We start from the raw sequence: 23,483 nt of genomic DNA, 5'->3' as shown, positions 1-23,483 counted from the left end.
TCCATGAAACCTAAAAGGTGGCACCTCTGAAAAATGAGACCAATCATCCTTATTGCCTGACATCCATGATAAACGATCCACTATAAAAATGTCTTGCACTTCACAAACACCCTATGCATCACCCCTCCCTTTGCTTTTCCTGTCAGTTCTTTCCAACTTTTTGAAAAGCTGTAATCCCTCTTCTACAAATCATATATTTTACCTAAGAAATCCAATAAATGCTTTTAACTGGAAAAAAAATCAGCCTGATCAGTTCAGGCTGAACATGGTCATAACACAAAAACAGTCCTTCACAAATGGCACCCTTCCTGGTGATCTCATCGGAGAGACAAGGCATGGGAACCCAGCTGGTTACCAATAAATATATTAAAGTACAGTAACCAGTAATGGCTATAAACAAAAGAAAAGGACAAACACTAGACCAAAATTCTCGAATTGGATGCCCAGCACGAAGAATCCATATTTTGGAACCCACATGATGTGGGCTGTGATATACCGAGCAACTTACTGAGTCAATGGAGGCACTGAAGTCAGTGGGAGCTGAATAGGCTGTGAATGCTAAGCACTTCTGAAAGTCAGACCACTTATTCAGATGCCTAAATATGGAATTAGGTGCACAAGTTTGAAAATTTTAGACTTCTCTGTGAAATGAAAAACGATGATCGATTTAACTAAGCCTGTTCTATCAGATTTTTCATTACCTCCATAGTACTGGAAATTGGGATTTATGGAATCTGACAGCAAATACTGATGGGGACCAAGACTCCCAGCAACAGTTACACTAGGACAGTAGAGAAGTCCTAACATCTTGGGTCAATAGGGTTATTTGAAAAAGACCTAAGGATAGATAATTTAATAAGCCACTTTTAGATAATTCATTTTAAATCCAAAGTAGATCCCAAGTGCAATGAATTTAACTATTCAAAGAGTGCTAAGATCTGCCTATACACCTCTACGCCGATATAACGCGACCCGATATAACACAAATTCGGATATAACGTGGTAAAGCAGTGCTCTGGGGGGGGGGGAAGGGCTGCACGCTCCAGCAGATCAAAGCAAGTTCGATATAACATGGTAAGATTTTTTGGCTCTCGAGGACAGTGTTATATCAGGATAGATGTGTATTTTTTAAAAAAATATATTAGTAGGAGTCCAAGATAAGCACAGCGGGATGCCAAATTTTGAGACAGATCTGGATTAGCAGTGAGGGTATAGCTGAAGAATTGTGCAGCTCTGGCTCACACTATGCAAAATTGTAGCCATTACAAACAATCATTTTCTCAAAATTTAAGGGCCTGATCCTGGAAGTTGCACAGCTCCTCCTTCAAGGATTATAGGACTTGACCCATATGCTCTTCAAACTTAACTTTAAAAATGAAGATGTTACATTAAGTGATTCACACAGTGATATTACATATTGCCTGAATGAACTAAATTAAATTCAAGTTATTTATCTTGTTGAAAACCTAGTTAGATTTTCTACTACTGCTACATTCTGCATGGTACGGTTTTACTCTATCAGCATATTTAGCAATGATAATTATCAGTGTAGCTTCACCGAATTTTTCATAAAGTTAACCAGCCACAAATTATGCTTAACATCTTTTTGTGAAAAGAATAAACAAATATTCTAATAAAACATTCTGAACTTTCAAGGCAATTTCATTGTCTTATCTAATTTACATTCATTTCTTATGAATATTTTTTCTAATCCACCACCTTACAAAGCAACTTTTCCACCACAAGAGCTCAAAATCCCACAGGTTGCTTGCAAACACCTACTTATTTTTCAGTATCCACAACTAAACCAGCTCCCATGCAGACAGAGACTAAGGCCCTGATCCCACATTGTCTAGTGTGTGGGTGTACTACTGCACTGAAGCAAAGCCCAACTGATGTAGATGGAGCTTTGCATGGGCACAGCAGTTCACCTGTGCGCTACACAATGCAGGATCAGTTCCTAACGGATAACAGACACTCAGTTTTACGATGAGATATAAAAAAAAATCAAGATTAAATGCAGTTTTAGTATATCAAACCAAAACACATGTAAGGAAATGCTCAGGAGTACTGCTATGAGATTTTCCTCTCATCCTAAAAATATCAGGAGGCAGCACTCTTTTTAAATAACAAGAAAAGCCCTACAACATTATAGTAGGATGTTTTTGTACCATACATCAACATATGTCAGTTATCCTATTTTAAAAAATATTCCCACCGCCAAAAATCCTTTGAATATTTTGAGGTATATTTTTGATTCAGAAAGGTAACAATATAATGGACATGTTAAAGCTTCTACTTATCCACAGGAAGGTTACACTAAGGCCATGGCTACACTGGTGCTTTACAGCGCTGCAAATTTCTCGCTCAGGGGTGTGAAAAAACATCCCCCTGAGCGCAGCAAGTTACAGCGCTGCAAAGCACCAGTGTAAACAGTGCCCCAGCGCTGGAAGCGTGGCTCCCAGCGCTGCAAGCTAATTCCCACGGGGAGGTGGAGTACGTGCAGCGCTGAGAGAGCTCTCTCCCAGCGCTGGCGCTGTGACCACACTCGCACTTCAAAGCGCTCCCGCGGCAGCGCTTTGGAGTTTCGAGTGTAGCCAAGCCCTAAGACAGTGGCTCTCAAACTTTTTTTTTTTACTGGTGACCCCTTTCACGTAGGAAGCCTCTGAGTGCGACCCCCCCCTTATAAATTAAAAACACTTTTTTATATATTTCACACCATTATAAATGCTGGAGCGGAGCCAAAGCGGGATTTGGGGTGGAGGTTAACAGCTCGTAACCCCCCATGTAATAACCTTGTGACCCCCTGAGGGGTCCCGACCCCCAATTTGAGAACCCCTGCACTAAGAATACATTACAATACCTCTCTAACAACTTAAGCCTAGATATATAGAGAGCTACTTTTGCAAGATATTAGCAAGTCCTAGTATGGAGTTTATTTCAACTTTATAAAAAAAAAAATCATCCTGACATTTACACCAATCAAATGTAATGAATCTGTGAAGAGATCATATTATGTTGTGAGTAAACGTATTCTACTCTGGATTACTAATGAGGAGAGTCTAATCTCAAGCAAGACAAATCAACTTCTCATGAACTGTTACTTCATACATAACACAAATAAGAAATGCTTCACATTATAGACACTTATATTTTGTTTAAACCTTTTTATTTAGAGATTTTTCTGGTAAGGAGATATACCATAGGAAAGCAATTTCATTGGCAGTGAGGTATGTATATACTCTACCAAAATACTCCTTGCTTTAACTGCTTTTAACTTTATTTACATATAAAGAAAATATCAATGCATATTCTTGATTTAACTACAGTTTTAGTTACCCTACATGAATAAAATGAAATGTTACTTGCATACAAAACTGATTTGTAGAGGAATCTGATTTACTGATTAAAAAATTAAATCACGTTTTGATGACAATTTAAATGAACAAACACAATTTATCATGACCAAGACACCTGCACCATATTGTCCATCCTCACAGCACATTTATTCAATAATTCCGCAAGTAGGTCCTCAGCATGAGCATAGTGTTACACAGTTTTCATACATAGAATCACATCCAAAACAAGTTCTAAAATTTAAATTGTAAACATTCTCTTCATATGTAGAAACATTTCAATGTGTTCAAATTTGTTAAAATGATCAAAAAAATTTAAACAGAATTATAAATGAAAAGTCTAGTCCTAAACCGTGTAGTGAGCAGTTCTTATTAGTACATTTCTACAGTGTTAAATAAAGTAGTACAGAGGCAAACTGTTCTGTAAGCAAGTCAGACTTTAAGTAAAACATCATAAGGAAACAAACTTTAAAAAAAATGCTTTGCAATAAAGAAAGTTGGATTTGAATCTACTATGATACAAAAACAAAGGGTAAATGACATCTTTGTTGACAAAGTAGGAGGTAGCATGGATGCACCACTTTATTGTCAGTGAGAAATGCAACTGAAGTAAAGAATACTTCCTTACCACAAATAATTTCCAGTACTATGTACATATTTCTCTTAGAAATATTTGTTTAAACAAGTTTCCCTCCACTTTTTAGTACAAAAAAGCCTCATATGATTTAAAAAAAACACTTACACACCTAGATGGAATAGTACTAATTGCCCTATTTGAATGAAACAGTCTCTTGAACTATGAAGTACATGATATTTAATGCCCTAAGTTGAGTAAGTTGTATTAGCGGTTCTTGGTATTATACAAAACACTACATACATACAAACAAAATATATCATTTTATTTTACTATGCAAGTGTGTTTTTTTTGTGTGTGTTTTTTTGTTTTTGAATAAACAGAGCCTTGATTCTGGTAACACTGCAGAGGGCATGGTTTGTTTTTATTAAAATCTGTCTATAAGTACCCATGTGCCACAATTTAAAAATGGCTGCTTACATGTAATGATCTTGTATTGATAGTGAACACAGTAACTGACAAAAACATAGTAAACCTTAAAAACACATCTGCCACCCTATATAAAATATAAAGACTACTTACTGTAACTGTTAAGTACTCAATTTGTTTTGATGTTACTGTAATTCACTTTCCCTACTTCTCTGGCTTTAGGATTTATAAACATAATTTAGTGTAGCAATATTTTTTTAAAAATGACAAAGTATTTCAAATTTACATCCAATTCAAATTTAAAAGGTTTCCTTGTTCTATGATGCTGCTTCTGCCATCAGTAAAGAAAATGAAGTTTCAGTAATTGCAGCAGGCTTTTTAAGTAGCGATGTGACCTCAACCATGCCAGCCCCAGTCCGTGGAAGATTTGCATTGACGATGTGTCTCTGCAAGTGCTTTATCCAGTCTTCCTGAACAGACAATGGTCCTCGAAAGACCAGACCACAAAACCTGTGCAAATTTTAAAATCATTCCATCAAGAAGATATATTAGCATTAAACAAAGTACAGGTCAGCAGACATTGCTAAGGATTAAGAATCATACAGAAAGTAAATTTTCTCCTAAAAGCTCATTTTAATATATTTTTTAGATTAAAACCCTAATAGTTTCATAGTTAATTAGACAATACTTAACTGTTTCAACTGACTACGAAGATATAAACACAAGATTGAAGTTTATACTATAAATTATACCTTCACATTTGTAATGCTATAGTTAATGACCCATTTCCATTAATAGGCTTCTGTTTGTTTTGTGCAGGGGAAGAACACTGCCCAAATATGAAATATGGAAAACACATTTTCAGGCAGGAGAGGGAAAAAAATCTGTTCCAAAATGTAAGACTATTTCAGGTTCTTTTTTGTTTAGGTTAATGTAATATTCAACTTAGTTGTTTGTTTTGCTCAATATTGACTTTTTAAATCAAATGCAGTTAAAATATATTTCTGAATATTCTTACGTAAAAGCAACAATATATAACCTCTCCCAGATACTGTAATTTCAGTTAACCAGTTATAAAAATCCTGTATATACCTGCATCGGAGTATGTAAACTTCATCAGCACTATGAGGTAATGGCAGCATTTTTTTCTTGCTTCCAGATCTTGATCTTGACTTTTTTTGCTTACAATCTAAGGCTAAGAAGGAAGGAGAACATTTTCCATATATAAAAAAGTTAACAATTAAAAGTTAGTCCTAAACCAAATAGAAATATTCAACAAACCTTCATTTATAACCATGCTGAAAAACCCATTTATTTTCTCTTATTGTGCCCTGTTAAATTGCCATCTAAATTCCAAAACTTTCAATTACCTTTCAAACTCAGAGAATGATTCACAAAGAAGCAAAGATAGTCTTTTCCTATCTTTGTTTATCTTAGTGTTTGTTCTCCTCTAAAAACCATAGGACAATCATGAAGCTAGATACATTTTAGTTCCAGCAAGCACTAGTAACTGTTATTGTGGAATTACCTGGAATTACCCAATGACAGTTTGAACTTCCCTTTCATTCTTGAAACTTTTTCGGTCATGGAAGATCTGTTGATAACTATAGTTCAAATTATGTTATAAAAATACAGTTACAGCTTCAAAATGTTAACACAGTCAAGCTAATTTGATTTAAATCCAAAACATGAATGAGAACTTCTGTCTGCAAGGAGGTCTTGTTTACATCTGCTACAACAGTGAGGAATGCACAGTCATCTGCTCACATCATTCAAGCGCCAAACCAAAGCAAAAGTTTTGGTCCTGTCCTGTCTCTGGGACTCTCAGCTGAAGCTTTCTTACCATTTGTCTATTCAATGGTTAAAAGGAATAACAAGAAAACAGGGATTATGAACCTCTGTGATAAAGTCTGTCAACCTATTACAAATGTATAGAGATGAAAGAGCCACTTGCTGTATCACTGTCTTATCAGGTGTTTGAACTATGCATGAAGGTACAGCATAAATACTGCTGAAGCATACCAGCATGTGGATTTAGAATTAAGAGGGGCTGAGCCCTCTAGGGGCAGAGGAAATAGAAGTTTGCAACAGAGGCCTTGCAAGGAAAAAAACTACATCAGCCATGGTTGGGAAATAACTTTAAACTGTACTTGACATTGTGTAATGATTTACACTTACCATGAAGCTAAACTCAAGGGAGAGTCTGGAGGCATGTGGAAACATTAACTACTCCTAAACATGAACACGAAACACTAATGACATAGAACTACCAAAGTAACAGTAATGGAAACGGCATCAGCAGCACCACGGACAGTCACTCTAGACCAGAGGTTCTCAGACAATGAGGCACAGGCACCAGTTGTCTGCCTTTTGGCCAGCAGTTAAGTGCTCCCAGAGCAGACCCAGAGCTCTGTCCTGCCTAGGGGCAGGGCAGAAGGGGCCAGAGCTCTGTCCAGAGGACAGTGCTGGGACAGTGGACAGCCAGGGATCTGTGGGGGAAGCAGCTTGCAGGGGCTCCCCTGCTCCACCCCCCCAACTTATCTCTGCCTACAGCAGCACAGGGATTCTCCTGATTCCCCATCTTTTCTCCAGTAACACAAGGCCTGCCACCCCTGCCATCTTCCCCATGTGCTCTGCTCACCAGCTCAGCTGGGGCTCGGAGATCCCCGGGGGCTCTCCTCTTTGGCTGAAGCTCCTCCGCAATATCCCAGGGGCTCCCTTCCATCCCCTTCCACCCAGCCCAGCCACATACCTGGGGCTCCCCTCCACTCCTGCCTCAGCCCGGCCCTGCAATATCCCCTCCATTTGCTACTGAGCTGCTGTTCATCCCTGGGCTGCAGGGCTGGATGAATTGGGCTTAGCAGAAGGGTTCTCTTTCCCCAGCTGCTGCAGCTGTTCATTTCCAGCTGGTGCCCCTATCATGACAGCAGCCCTTATGCAAAGCCGGCTCTTTGCTCTGCAGAGGCTATTGGCACTGCCTTCCTCTCCATCCCTGGTGCTGGAGATTGGCTGCTTGCGACAGGGAGAAGCCACTATGGGGGTTCCTGTGGCAGTGGGGAGCCATGGACCCTGCATGGTTCCTGCTCAGCGTGACACACCACCTCTCCTGTAGCACCAGTGCAGCTAGACAGTAACCAGCTGGTCCTGGCCAGCAGCAGCCCAGCTCAGTCCCAGCTGCCAGCTTAGTACCCTGATGGACTCCCTGCTTCACCAGACTTATGCAGAACTCACAGTGCTGGCGAACCTCTGACCTGCCCCCCACCTCCCACCTGCACTAAATGGGGGGCCCTGTTCCCTGCCTGTAAGCCCAGGACAGCTGGGGCGGTGTCACGCAGTCAATGGTGTTACAATTTCCTAAAATGTTAGTGCAGTTTTATTTTAGTTGCTACAGTTTGTATTTTTTGGAACATAACTGTGAGATAGCACGATAAATAATTTCTGCAATAAAATTAGTACTTTTGATACTCATATCCTTATTTTAACTATACTGATCACACCCTGCTACATTATTATTCATATTCTTGCAAAGTATAGGATTTTCAGTTTTGTGTTGTCACTGTAAACGATGGGGGGCTGGGAGGTGCAATTTTCTCTCTCTCTCTCTCTCTCTCTAAGCTTAGGGAGGCTCACTGTGACAAAGTTTGAGAATCTCTGTTTTATGCTGGTGTTTCTCAGGTGCAGAAACATTAAGATGTAAAATCCTAATGTTTGCATTCTCTGATATACCAGTCAAAGATAATGACACAAAGACAATAGCACTCAAAGCCGCCTCTGCTTACGCATTCATACCAATTAAGAGAAAAGAGAGAGCATCACACTGCACCTTTGCATTTTTTTCCTACCATGGGTGAATATTCTGGGGAGCAGGGGATCCCTTTAGATGGACACTTGATCTATAGGTTTTAATCCAGTGGGCCAAACTTATTTTTAGAGGCCTTGTCTTCATCCCTGATTCTGTCCAACAGAATAACTATTTAAAGATTTCTGTTCCGCTAATTCTTTCCAGATAGAACCTCAAGGCCATAGTGTTCAGAAGCTGCCACAGAAACTAGCTACTGACTAAGTACCAAGATGTTCCCTCTCCCTCTATCATCTTATTGTTGTGGAAAGAGAGTAAGGGAGAAGAGATAAAGAGACAGCTGCCAAGTTGCTGATCCCTTTTCTGGAAACAATATTATCTAGAAAAAAGACTAAAAAGCCAATAGAAAATTCACTGACACTTCTGAGTCTTGAAGGTAGGAGAGAATTAAATTCAGACTCCAAATGGGTACAAAACAGGTATCCAGATAGGCTTATTTACACAAAGTTGAAGGAAGCCTTCTATTAGTAGATGAGGCCCAATGGTGTTCTCTTTGACAGCGGCAAGCAAAGGGCTCTGGACACAAAAGGTGCTGACAGCAAGGACTTTATCAAGACCCTCTTGGAGAAAGTGAAGGATGTGATCAAGGGAACAGAAATTGGCCCTAATGCTTTATGGTAACATACAAGAACATATTCCATTTTCTATAATGGAGAGAAGACCATATCTTCCAAGCTTTAGGAAAGTATGAATTACACAGGAGAAGAAACCATTAAATTGGTGGCTTTGCCTTTACCAGACCACTGGCACCTTATCTTTGGGGAGGATCATAGGACTGGAAGGGAACTCGTGGATCATTAAGTACAGTCTTTGGCTATTGCAGGCAACACCATTCACAAATTTAAAACTAGTTGGGATGCTCAACCTCTCTGCTCCGCTAAGGAGTTTTGAGATCTTCAGGTGAAAGGTGCTCTCAGTACAAGGTACTAATTTTAATCACTTTGTGTCCTCTCATAGGTATCAAAGATCCTTTTCAGCCTCATCTATATAAATACATAAGTTTTTATGTAACCCTCAAAAATGCAGCATCTGAGCACCTTCCGCAAGAGATATAATCACCTGCACAGAGATATAATCTCTCCTCCCAGTCAGGAGGAACTGGGCTTAATTCATTCTGTATTTTTCCCCTTTTAAATCTAGTATTACTGATGGACATCTTGCTCAAAAAAGCAAGGTTTGCATTTTGCCTGGAAGGTACTGAAATTTATGGCCATCCTTCTCTCTGAGAAGGATGACAGGATACTTCTCAGAGAGGAGACAGGATACCTGAGGCCTGGATACCAGTGTGCCAGTAGAGAACAATTAGCATAAAAGGAGATCCATCTGGCAAGGTGAAAATAGTTCTACAACAATGGCTTTGCCTCTGTGGATTTTGCAGAACACCCCAGAGAGGAAAACTGGAGGAAACAGAGACCACAGCTCCATTAGATTGCCAAAGCATTGATGTGAGATCCTTCTGAGGTCAGTTAGCAGTTACAAAATCAATGACATTAAAGAACGTGAAAAAGGTCTACAAAGTGGCAGCACTATACGTGTAGCAGGCTCTAAAAACCAGAAGGAGGTCGCTCTTGTGAGAGAAATGCTTTGTGGCTCAGAGTCTCTTAGATCGGATTTCTCTGGATACAGACAGACTTCAAGGCTAGATTCCCTCATTCCCATCAAAAAATTGGACTCTTCTCACTCAGGCAAATACTCTAGTGTTTCAGCGAGGCTATACCATTCACTTGTGTCCTAATCCTAGCTTTTCTTACAAAGGGTTCCTGAAGGCTAGCAATTCTAGGACAGGGATGTGCAATCTTCTGAGAAAAACCTCCCTGACCATCCCACACTCAATTGGGCCCTAACATAGGAAAATGGAGTCTGGCATAATGCACCAAGAGAGGTGACTTTGCAATAGCCAGACAGGGATTTTACAGTGTGTAGAGGGAAGGAAGGAGAGAATGGGCAAGTAATTTTTTGCTGTGTCTAGTACACAGGCTCTAGATAGAATAACTCTAAAACACAGGACTGAAGAACTCAGCGAAGACTTCCAGTGAATGCAGCCCCTCTCACATAGAGTAAAAGGAGTAAGGTTGGAACATAAGGATCAGTCCACATGAAACAATAGTAACAATAGACTTAGAAAACAAATTTACAAGCAATTCAAATGTTAAAACTGGCCATGAGTTGAAGTAGCATTCCACACAACACATTTGTCCCCTTTTCTTGTGGTTTTTGACTTTGAGTACGTTTCTTTACTTTTAACAGCACAAACTAGCATGAATATGCTTTCGGGTCACTGTAGGAGAGAAGGTAAGACCAAAACTTTTGGTAAAATTTGACTGATGCTTCTGATCAACATTCAGATGATTCATTCTCCAAACAGACTGGTATATGAGTAACTGTAAAACTGTCATCAATTGCTAAAACTCAGGAGTAGTAAACTCACTTAAATTAAAGCCATGTGTGCACAAACACTTTTGATGCTCACATACTGTACTGACAGGATACTAAAACAAGCAGCACCAACTTAAGAATAACACAGTCTCACCCCTAGGTCACTTCTTCCAACCCAGTCCATGTTATGACCAAAACCGGTTATTTAACAACATCTGTCTGGTGCTTTCAATCCAGTTCCTAGTGGACAGTTTCCACATGACAAAGTAAAACTCCCACAAACAGCAGGCTCACTAACACTCAGCAAAGAGATAAAGAAATCTGAACCCAACCAGCCTCATGGAAATTCCTTAAGATTAGGGTGAGGCACATTGTCAAAGTGTATGGAAGCTCTGACTGCCACTACCTATGCCCATGTTGTGGACAGAGGGTATCAGTCTCCACAGCTGTCAACTATCACCTTTCATGAACACCATATTCAGTACAACAGTCTCTCTGAAAGAAGGCTTTTCCCTTCAACCTTGACTACCTGTTGTCTGCTTAGTTGCTGCTTCTGAAAGCTGTGTGTGACTGACTGGATTCACTGCTCACCAAAAGCTCCAATTCAGCATGGCAGAGTAGAGGAACAACCAATTTAAAATTGAAGATAATTGAACATCTTTGGAAAGATCACTTGGAGGAGCTCCAGTTCTGTTGAGAACACACTATTTAAAAAAGCATACACACATTAGGTAAACAGGCTGCATATACTCAATTTCACAGCACAGTGTCAGCATGGCAGGAAAGACTCAGTCTCACGGAGGTGGCAGATTAAAATGTATGCCCAATATGAGTGGGCAGCAGCATGGATTATGTTGGAAATTGTAACTAGTGGTTCTTCGTTGCACATCTTTAGATCCAATGAAATTCTCAGGCTGTGAAATAAGTGTGCAACTACACAACGACTTAAATTTGTGCTTCCTGCTAATCCACAGTCTCCAAAACAGGAACATTCTTTACTTCAAGTGCTGAAGCAAGGTCCGTTCTTACTAGGACTTCATTATTTTTGCTACAGAACATTTACTAGTATACTAAACTCAGGCAAGACTACAATTAAGTGATATATGTTATCATTTAATTGTATTTGTTTGCTTACTTGCTAATTGGCCACATTCAAATCATTTGCAATGTCTCTCCCAGTCATTAGGGCAAATTTGTAGGGTTTAACTATACATCAAAATATTTTTATCTACAGTAATTTTTATGCCAGGGAACTTTATTGTGTATTCCTCAAGATATTAATACATTTTCTTAAGTACTGCTTGATCAATTATGGATGTAAGACTGCAGAATAAAGACTTCCATTGTATTTCTTGCTCCTCCTCCTAGCTCCAAGGCCACTTCCCTTGTTACGTGCCTCACTGCAGCAGCACAGCAGAGAGCAGTAGCAGAGAAAGCATGCGTTATTTTCAGGGGAGCCAAAGGAACGGTAGGTCGGTAAAGATAAAAGAAAGGTGGAAATGTCAGGGTGCAAGAGAGATCAAAGAATCTTAGGGGACAAAGAGAAATTTGGGGAGGTCAAGGAGAGAGAAATGGGGGACTCTGGAAGATAAGACCTTAATAGGGAAAAACCAAGTGGAGAAAGATGTATTTTGAAGATGGTGAAGAGGTATGTCCTTAAAGTGATAGCGTGAAAGAGAAAACCTCTCATCTGCTCTGCAAAACACCAGAAGTAGACAGCAGTCCACTAACCCTTTCACCAAAATAGGTAGGAGGAAGAAAACTAGCATCTGTTGGGCATGGGGGATTAAACCAATGGTGCAAACTTGTGTTGTACAGCCTGAAAACTTGCACTAACTTCTGGAACCAGTCCAAAGTTAAATGTAGAATTTCACAAGCAAACTGGGTAACTGTGCACACAAATGCACCTAGGTCCTTTATGCACATAATTACAGTGAACAGTGGACCCATATTGCATAAATTAAGTTTGCAATTACACACTAAACTTAGCATAGCCAATGGCCTAACAAATCTTGGCCTTGCTTGAAGATTTGTTCCTTGAACTATTTTTCAAATATTGGCAGCCATATTTCATATTTTTTCTTGTTAAATCATAACATGTGGCGGCATAATACTCCTGTATTTTCTCAGCATGCAAAATTTGGTTACATACCCTGTAAGTTACTGGTTGTGAAACAGCATGGAATCTACTAGAAAAGTGATGTTGTAATAGTTAATATTGAAAATACGCATAGTCAAAGTAGTGAGAAAAACATTAATTGCCTAAAAGAAGGGTACTTAAACTAATGCAGCCCTAGGAAAGCTTTCATTTCTGCTTCAATGACTTGCATAGATGATTCTATTCTTTTATCCAATACCAAAGTATAAACAGTTCCCATAATAACTGCCACATCATATAAGAATTACAGCAATCATGTATGCATACAATTATGTAATTAGAGCAAGGACCTGGGACAAGTACTGAACTAATAAAGAATTTCTCTGATTAATATTTCTTTACAAAGATGTAAGGAAGTAAAAGAGTAAGTTCAGGGCTTTTTTAATATAGGAAAAATTACTAGATGGCTTTACACAGTTTAGAAGCTGAGGTCAATGAATTTCAGGGCTGAAGACCCCATATAATAATTTCTCTAAAACATAGTCATCTTCATCTAACAAGACAAGAAGAACTGGGATCTTCCCAATATAGGAGATGCTCAGTAATATCTGCACTCACACAGAGCCATCTCTTCTCACTTCTCAGAAAAACAGTAAGAGCACAGTGCTTGTAGTGTGTTATTATATCACTAAGACCTCATCCTATACAATGTACAACAGTGTAGATGATTTACTGGTACACTATGAATTGTCAGTTAATTAAAACCACAATTTTCAAAGTACATTTTGTGATCCATTATCCTTGCTTCGTTTATTCGCTTACCAATTGACAAAAGTCACTAATTTGCAAAGGTCTCCCAGTCACTAGTGAAAACTAGCAGCATTCTAGTATCAGTTACTGGGGATAAAAGTAATACTAAATACTGATTATGTATTCTAACATAATTCAATCTTCCTATACATCATTTTTGAGACATCCAACCCATGGATTTCCTCTAGCTGGTTTAATGTATCTCCTCTCTGTGACCAGATTCAAATTCTGCACTTAAAAATTAAGTTTCTAGCTCTTCCAGATGAGAAGAAAAACTTTCAAATGGGCAAATATAAATGAAGAACTACTCATACAGAGTTATCACTGTAAGTTTGCAGACAGCCTGAAACAGCTCTAAAAAACATGAACTGCCCTCCATCTCACAGGTGTTATATAATAAATCATAAGAATAATACACCTAGCTTTTATATAGAATTTTTCATAAGTAATCTCAAAGGACTTCATTAAGTTAGTACCATCTCCGTTTTATAGATTGGGAAACGGAGGCACAGAATGACCTGCTCAGTGTTACCAAACCAGTGACTCCTGTTAACTTTTAAAAATATTTAATATTTAATAAAAATATTTTAAAAGCAATAATTTCCAGCAACTTACATATGCAGTTGTACACCTATCTTGCACAATTATCATAATTTTATGCATAAACTGAATAAAAGCAGTAGCAAAGAGTCCAAAATCTCAAAAACAGCAGTGATGGTAAAGCCCGGTGCATCATCTTTTCCCCACTGAGTGACATGGCAAACAGTAACCTTAACAACAAAGTTAATTATTATGTAAGAGCTAGATTCTACCATGCAGTCTTCGATCAAACCTCCCATTGTTATCAGTGGGAGATCCACTGTGAATCACGGGTAGCACACAACTCAACCTTCATAGACTCTGCCTACAGACTAGAATTAAAAACATATCTTGGCCCTCTTCACAGAAAGTTTGACATCCCTGCTTTACATATGACTTGTACTTCATATAAATAGCAAGATCTATGGCTAAGAAAATGGAACACTACTTTTACCAAAGTTTACTTTTTCCTGTGCTTGTTTCTTCTTTATGGAGTGACAGACAGCTGCCTTCCCCAGTTACTTAGTATTTCTATTTCATGCTCTCCACCTCCCAATTTCCTTGATATCTTCCCCTTCTGCTCCGCAACCCTCATTCTGCCTCCTACTGTAGACCATACAGATTCAGATCACACTGACTTCAGTGATATTTCATGTAGCCACAAGGGGGTTACCTGCAGAAAGCCAGCTGCAGAACTAGGCCCCCGGATAATATTCCGGATCACAACATAAAATGGTAAGGGACACCAACCTGAAATCTAGTTTATTTTAATATGAATGATTTAAAAGTAGTGTCAGGACAGTACTACACTCACCCCATAGTACCACTACCAAATTATTTTCGCTTTGTGAACCACCAACACCAACAGAGAAAATTGTGAAACTGACTATAGACAAAGTGCTGTCAGATGCTAGACTGAAAAATTAGTTATTTTTCGCTCATCTATTTCAACTGTAGTACTCTTAAGGGCTATTTGTAATAGTAAGTAGGTAAAAAGTGTTTGGACAGGCATGATTTTTTAAAGCTGTCATATCCCTTTCATAAAAAAACAAATAGCTATTTTGATTTTGGGGTGAAGAATGAAAGTTGCTCAGCTTGCAGCTTTGTTTACATACCTGAAATGCTGGACCAAAATGAGTGAGTAAGAATGAAAAACAAACATGAAAAATGGACAACAGCAACGCCTATATGTTTACAAGTTGCTGAAGTTCAATTGTTAATTAAACTTGTTTACCAGAGAAAGCGTCAAAATTCATTTGGATTAACATATAAGTTTGTGCAGTCTGATGAGGAAAATGCATCATACACAAACTTGCTTTTACATCTGTAACAAAACATACCTGTCCCAGTCAAAAGTCCAGCACTCTTCTTTCGTGCATAAGCGCGTAAGTGGTTGGACAGACTAACAGCACTTGTAAACGTCGTATTGCAATGCACACACGTTCTAAGCTTCACAGGCATACCTATCATTCAAAAGAAAACTATAATCCAGTTCTCTCTTCAAAAAATGAAATTCTCAAAGCGTTGTAAAAAGTTTTCTGTAATAAAGATGTTTAAAATATATTCACTGCATTGATGCAATCGTTTAGTATATTAGAAGGATCCAAATTAACCATTATTAGTTTTGCATGTAGCGTTTAGAGCCAAACCATGTTATTTTGAAAGAAAAGAGGGGTAAACCTTGAACCCCCAAGCTTCTCTGGATTTAACACCTATTATCACTTTCCTGCAGATCTCCACAGTATGCAGATCACTTCCTAACCCCAAAACACAATCCTGTGATTTGAATAGCACAAATCTGTTGAGAAGTTTCAAAGCCTGCAACATTCCCAATAAAGAGAATTAAAAAGTCTAGTTGACAAAGTGGTAATTAAAGTGTTTTACCCACAAGACTGTAAAAGGCTCACTACTAAATTAGGCTGCTGATGAAGGCTGGGAGAAAAGGTGGTAAAACACACCACTGAACAGCTGTTAGACAAAACATTTTATTCAGTGCATTTTATGTTCATTACTTTGGATGCGCAATCAATAATGAAAGTTAATGATTTGAAGTTTTTTGCTAAAATCTTTGTGCTAAATAAATGATCAACAAACTAACATCTTATTTATCACAGGAAAGAAAACATAGTGAAACAATACTAAACTCCTCACTAACCAGACAAAGAAACCATTATAATTGGTTTCTTCTCAAATTTACTGTGATACCACATCAAAGTGCTTCCCTTCCCTTTGTCAAAAATACATTATCTTGGTCAATGATGTCAACTAATATTATAGAAAACTTAAAATATGTTAGTTTAAAAATGTCTAGAGCTATTATGTTGGAAAACTTCTGTTTGCAGGATAGAAAGAATCCTATAATCCAGCAGCCCACAGAAGAAAGACTGCTTTTCAGGCAAATCACAGAACGAGAATACCTGGTTGGTAGACAATTTTTTAAATTGGAGTTGTATTAAAGATATTTGAAATAACTTAATTTTTGCTTGATAAGCAACTTATGGTTATAGAGATTTTATTTTCTGTTTAACTCAACAGTCACAGGGAGTTAGTTGTCAAATTCTATTATCTTAGCCACAGCTAGCTCAAGGGCTTTGTTTATAACTATTAGTATTATGCAAATATATGTTCATTTTCACTTAATTTTTCAGTACAGCCAAATAGATACCATCTAACATTCAGAAGTGAATGTATTAAATTTGGCAAGCTATACTTCAGTATGTTTTTCCAAATATAGTGAAATCTGTCAAAGAGACAATTCCCTTATTAGGCAACTTCCTGTTTGAAGAGACCACTAAAAATACCCAAATGTACTGAATATAATTCTGTTCCACCTTTGTTAGGCCAAATTAGAAAGTCACCTTTGTTAAGAAACTGATTTTTGTCAGACAATTGTGTGGTCACTTAAGACAGATTTTACTGCACAGGCAAGTTATTTTTTAAAAAGGCAAACACACAGGTGAACAAGCATTGAGCACTGCCAGATAAGCTATACTGTACTGGAATACTGGCAAGAGAACCAGCAAAACAAAAAACTGTTAAGGAAATAAAATAAGAACCGATACTTCAGTATCTAGGATATTGCAGTACCAGAAAGCGGTGTCCAAACTAGGAGCAGAAACAGACTAGCTAGAAATTCTGTTTACACAAAGGCATTATCAAAGGATACTAGTAGAGTTTCCCTAATCAATGGAAACAGATTTTATTGCAAGAGCTACGTTAAGAACATTGTTCTAAAATGGGGCTAGAGACTATTGAGCAAGTAGTCAAAAATTACACAATTGTTTTATTAGCACAGTTCTCAGGGAAAAAAAAATCTTTGCCCACAACAGTCAGGGATTATGCATTAGAACCCTGCTGGCAATCACTGTGTTCAAACAGAGCTGTAACTAGCACAGTTCTTCTCCCAGGGTAGACAGGGCTAAAAGGAGAACAGCAGTTTCCCACATCAGCCACAATTATACAACAAACATGCATTACTTTATGCTGAAGAAGCATGTTTGCCTAAAATGTTGAAATTTTTCAATAATTGTTCATAGTTTTGAAATATTATGCCTTTGTAACACTGAGAATAGTTCTGTCAGCTTGGGTAAATCCTGTTTCTGTACAAGTTAGATTATTCTCTGGGAGGTCTAAGGGTTGCACCCAGCTACTTCAACTATTTTTGTTGAGGAGCAGCATATTTTGCTATCAAAGAGTGTACTTTTGTCTAACCTTTTCCTTAATTTCTGGCTCCTTTTAAATCACACCCCAACCACATGCCAAAAAAGAACTATTTTTTGTGCAAGAGAATTCACTAACGTTGGGCAAGTTACACTAGAAGTTTATTGCACTCTCTTTCCCCACTCAGTACTTTGCAAAGGAAACAAGAGTTAAATGAACTGTGTTCTAGGAAAAATATTCTACACCACAATAGCTTTGCTAATAAATGAAATAACTCTTTGGAAGCATAGTTAGACAGCTATAAACAGCCTCTTACCTGACTGCATAGTCAAGTCCATTCGTTGCGGCTGATACATCAATGGACTGTCTTCATTTAATGGAAGAACACATTTCTGAACAAACCTCTTCCGTGCAGTTTGATTATGGATCTTTTGAGAAGAGATATCAGGATTCCTTTCTTCTCCTAACCTTTTATTTTTCAGAAGTTCTATCAGTGTAAGTGACTGATTTTTTTTTTCATCATGTAGTACTGTTTTTGTTTCATCACATTCATTTAGGAAACTCAGACCTTCTTCCTCCGATGCAGACACTGAAATATCTTCAGTCTTTAGGCCATTACGGTATGCTTCAAGAGGTATAACATTTTGAGATAAAAAGTCATCATTTGAAGCAAGTTTCTGAGCGACAAATGGTCTGGGAATAATACGGCGACTGTTCAATGCCTTTAGGATTTTTTCATATTTTTCTTCATTTTGCATCATCTCATTTAGAACACAGATTGGAGACTTGTGTGCATCCCACTTGGTTTTGCCAAGCCTTTTCAGATGTCCTCGCACATGATTAGACAATCCAATTTTTGTATCAAACCAACCTCCACAGAGCTGGCATGTGTGTTCAGAAGAAGTTTCAGATTTCTCAATAGCTAAAGAGAGAAAATAATGATTTATCAATTTTTCCAAACATTTTTGAACACCTTAACTGTACTTAATGCTATAAACTTTTAATCATGAATACAAAAAACCCCTTTTTTAAAGGAAAGAAAACAATTCATCTTCTTTTATGATTAGCAGACCATTATATCCTCCTCTACCCCCCACTGCACACCCAAATTAAAAAATCATACCTTTTCTAACTCGTTTAACAGGGGTTCCTGTTCCAGTTCTTTTGAAATGCTGCATTTTGTCACTTGTCGCTATCTGCTCCGGTGAAACAACATGGCGGGCTTCATAGCTTAATCCAGCTCTGTGAAGGTGCCCACGAACATGATTAGACAATCCAACTCCTGTTTCAAATGTTGCTGGACAGTATGGACAGGACTTCTTCTCAAGTGATAAATCAGTCCAATGGAAAACTGAGTTATGCTTTGGCAATGCTGTTCCTACGTTTTCTAAATTTTGAGGATCATGTAATTCATGCAGAAAGTTACTACTCTCTGCATCTTCATAATACTCAAAATAAAAACCATCATTCTGCTCATAATGAAGAGAGGATTTATCACCAGCTTCTTGATCCTCCATTTTACCTTTGAATAAAGGGAATAGGTTTACATGATCCTGATTAATATCACTGTAAGATTCATCCTCCATAGACTGTGCAGTGTAATCACATAGTTCAACATTATCCCATGAACTTTCATCCTCCGTTTCATAGCTGTCTTTTTTTTCAGCAGAGTTAAGTTTCTGTAAAACAACAACAGTCATTTTATGTAGAAAATCTGGATAGCAATCCAAATCATCTCCTGTAACAGAGCCTTCCCTCTTAGACTCTTTAACCACTCTTTTTACAGCTACTCGCCTACGATCTTTATAGCCTTCTGGGCTTTTGGAATCAAGATTATGAGAATCCATCATAAAACAATTATTATGGGGACTATTTGATGATGAAAATAAATGTAAAGAACTAACAGAGCTGGACTCTTCCTTTTTAAAATGTAAAGGATAAGGATCACTAGATTTTTTAATCATCCTGTAGTTTTCATATTTGTGCCTATATAAATAATTACTGCTTGTTTTGACACTAGCTTTTTGTTTTGCTGCTTGATGGAAATATTTAGGTTTTTGGTCAATGCTATTTTTAATCAAAATAGTCTTGTTTGTAGAGTTTTGATTGCACACACTTACAGCTGACTGTGAAACGCTTTTCCGAGCCTTCTGTATCCTGTGGGGTCTCCTGTGAAGTTTCGCAAAGTTACTGGATTGTGAAGCTGAGCCAAATGATCTTTTTACATCTTGCTTTAGAACAGAATTCTTTGGAAATGTAGATGATTGTTTGATCAAATGTTTAGTTCTGCTACCAAAATCTAAAGGTTCTTCAATTATGCTGCTTTTCCTTTTTTCTAATCTAAGATGGCTACCAAATGGATCAATGCACGATGCTGGATGCAAGTATTCCATGTGTTTTTTTAAAATGCTTCTGGCTGATGTAGTAAATGGACACATTTTGCACATATATGTGGTTGACTTTTTTGATGAGCCTACATATGGATCTTTCCCTGAAGTCTTTTTCTGTGTTTTTCTCTGGGAGATATCACTACTGATAATTGAACACTTCACTACTGCTCCATGAGCAATCCCTCTATGGCATTCCAGTTCATTTTCTGTCACAGCCATGAAATTGCATTCCTCACAACAGTAATATCTTTTATCCTTTTCATGGGTTTTAGCATGTTGCACAAATGTTTTGGGACAATTGGTACCAAATACACATTGTGGACACTGTAATCGTGCACTTCTACCCTCATCCTGGAGTTCTTTCAACTCCCGGATTTCTTCCATCAGTTTCTGCCTTCTTTCCTGGTGAATTATCATGTGCTTAAGAAGTGAATTACGATCTCGAAATGTCCGTCCACATTCCCTACATGCATAGGGTCTTGGAACATTGAGATGACGGAAGTGACTGTTCCCATCCAAATGATACATCATATGCCTATGCAGGTGTTTCTTCTCCCTAAAATTCACATTGCACTTTGTACAAGGATAAAACGATGGCTCATCAGTACTGAAAGTAGATGGTGATTCTGAATCATTCTGTTCACATTTGTTTTTTAAAGTACTAGAAAGAAAAGTGCTAGTGTGAACTGGAGAAGTATCTTCTGCACATTTGTTAGTAGGACTATAAATCAATTGTTGGATAGCATCAACAGCTTCTAACTCCTCATCTGTTGATTCAGGCTTCACTTTTGTTAATGCATATTTCTGTGGTTCTACTACTTCTAGATCCTCACTCTGCTCTAAATAGTCAACATTTAGTAATTTTGATTTACTGGGAATATAATCTGTATCATCAAAACAGTCCTCTGTATAACGTGTTATCTTGCTAACATCCATTTTTCTTTTTCTCTTTTTCTCTAGACTTACTTTACAGTGAACTGGAGACTTCTCTATTGTTTCTTCATTTGTCATAAGAAACTGTATAAACTCTTTTTGTGGATCCCAGTTTGTATCATTTCCTGATCTGAAACCACCTGTACCTGAGGAAATTCCTGTTAATGTATTGACACAATCATCGTCTACTAGTAAACTTTTGCTATCCTCACACACTTCTACTTGGCTTATTAAAGTGCTATCTGATTTCACACTATTTCCTATAGATTTCTGGGTATCACAACCAACTGAAGCAGAGGTAGGTAGATTTTTAATGGAATGAGTCAGGTTCTTAGCCTGTGCTACATCAGGTAACAAAAATAACACTTGGTGTTGACTTGATTTCTGTGTTGTACTCTTTGCAGGCAACTGGAGATCATGTACCACTGGCAAAGTTAAGCAGGAATCTGTATGACCCACAGGTTGTCCAGTGGTTAATGAAACACTGCCTTTATTCATAATGGAAGTTTTAGTTAAGGTGGAGTGTGAAACTGGTCCATTAACAGCAGTTCCTTTAGGCAAGATAAAGTTTTCAGTAGAAACAGTAGGAGCACCAGTATGTATAAAGAGAGACTTCTGGCCTCCACTTAAGGCTTTTTCAGATCTGTCCCTTGACAGCTCTTCCGGCAGAGTCAATATATTGTTTTTCTGAAATGATGTTTCACTCTCTTGTGGTTTAGGAATGCCACTTTCTCCCTTGGAGATGAAATTGCTGTCATCTAGGAGTCCTTCTTTAGCACCAGTAATCTCAGTATTTATCTTTGAATCATCCATATTGCTGGTCTGTCTACTAAGCACATTTATACTAAAAATAAAAAGAAATACAGTAGTTAGACATGCACAGAAATAGCTGATAAAAACAGTTTTAAATTGATATTATTTCTGAAGCAATGTGCTGTATTATGATTGGCTGTTTGAAGCTGAAAAATCATTTTGACTGTGTTAAAAACAGTTCAGTCTTTTCATTTAGGAGATTCAGTGCAGACTGTTTTCTATATTAACTTGAAAAACAAAGTGAATCTAATGCTCCTCTCCCCCTAATTTGTGCAACGTTAAAGTTGCAAGATAAAGCATTAAAAACAAACTGAAAGTTCAAAAAGTTAAGTTTGAGATAACAAGATTAACATAGCCACATTACACAGCCTGTATACTTTATGATATATTAACATTAACATTTTCTAAGGAAAAGAAATAGTATTTCCTACGTATTTGCAATGGGCAGGCAGTAACCTTAATTTGTGGAATTTCCAAAAGTGCTTACAACCTGATCTTGCAGCCTTAACATCATTTCCCCCTTCTAATGTCCTACAGTTTGTATTTGTTTAAAAGGGGAAATATGGTGGAAACTGGAAGTAATTGGCTTTTGCAGCTTAACACCAGCAGAACTTTTAAGGCCCCCAATCCTGCAAACACACATTCTTAACTTTACTATGGGGAGTAGTTCCAGTGATTCCAGTGGAACTATTCAGAGTAGTAAAGTGGTTGTAGAATCAGGGCCTAAATACCTTGTTCCATATCTGTTGGGTGTGCACACCGTACAAACTTCACTGGCTTTGCACTTGTCAATTCACAGAAATTTTCTATTATATTCAGCGTGTAGTTTTTAATGGTTAGATCTTAATTACTGTATATACTCGTTCATAAGCTGAATATTTTTGGTAAAAAAGTGAGGCATCAAAGAGCGGGGGTTGGCTTATAAACAGGTCTACATGTGGCCATGGTTTGCCATTTCCAGCCAATGGAAGCTGCAGGAAGTGGCGCCACTTCCCACAGCTCCTATTGACTGGGAACAGCGAACCGCAGCCAAGGGAGCTGAGGGGCTCCAGGCCTGCAGTTGCTCCAGGTAAACAAAACATCCCGACCCGAAAGCGGCTTACCCTGTTGGGCCGGGAGACAAAGTTTTCCAACCCCTGAAATATAGGGTCGGCTTATGAAAGGGTCATACAGTTTTTGCTATTTTTACCTATCCATTGGGGGGGGAGGGGGGGTTATAAACGAACAGGCTAATGAACAAGTATATACGGTAAATCAAAACTAACTTTACAACAAAGTAAGAGCAATAGTGCTTAATGAGGATATTTGCAGGTAATTATTTTAAAAAAAACAGAAAAAAGGATCTTCACTAGTTTGATGTCTCCCTCTCCCCCAAATTGTCCGTTAGTCATCTATTTATACAATATTTAATCTCCTGATTAAAAAATGAACTAGTACATGCAGGTAAAAAAGGGTAGGAAAGTATTAACAACACAAAACTACTGAAAGTACAATTTATAAGTACATTAATGTGGATTACAAAGTCAACGGAAAGTTCATTTTTAGCTGTTTACTATAAAACATTCTAATCTACACATTAGTGGTTACAGATGTAAAACTACAGTTG

The 23,483-nt window shown here is 37.9% G+C and overlaps 1 protein-coding gene across 18 annotated transcripts in view; it reads right to left on the bottom strand.

Moving 5' to 3' along the window:
- Nucleotides 1-3,150: 3,150 nt before the first annotated feature.
- The window catches only part of ZNF644 (zinc finger protein 644), a 74,852-nt gene continuing 54,519 nt past the window's right edge, over nucleotides 3,151-23,483 (bottom strand). For 15 of the 18 annotated variants that reach the window (XM_030574105.1, XM_030574111.1, XM_030574106.1 and 12 more), the window contains 5 exons: nucleotides 18,865-21,908; nucleotides 18,058-18,663; nucleotides 15,422-15,544; nucleotides 5,452-5,554; nucleotides 3,151-4,869 (listed from right to left, as the gene is read on the bottom strand). In XM_030574105.1, coding sequence (XP_030429965.1) covers nucleotides 4,677-4,869; nucleotides 5,452-5,554; nucleotides 15,422-15,544; nucleotides 18,058-18,663; nucleotides 18,865-21,877 — 4,038 coding nt within the window. In that variant the 5' untranslated portion in view covers nucleotides 21,878-21,908 and the 3' untranslated portion in view covers nucleotides 3,151-4,676. The other 3 variants (XM_030574120.1, XM_030574117.1, XM_030574118.1) reach the window with 3 other exon arrangements.

This window comes from Gopherus evgoodei, chromosome 8 (assembly GCF_007399415.2).
Source record: "Gopherus evgoodei ecotype Sinaloan lineage chromosome 8, rGopEvg1_v1.p, whole genome shotgun sequence".
NCBI lineage: Eukaryota > Metazoa > Chordata > Testudines > Testudinidae > Gopherus > Gopherus evgoodei.
Note: the sequence above shows the minus strand (reverse complement) of the source record. Positions and strands in the feature narration are given on the sequence as shown.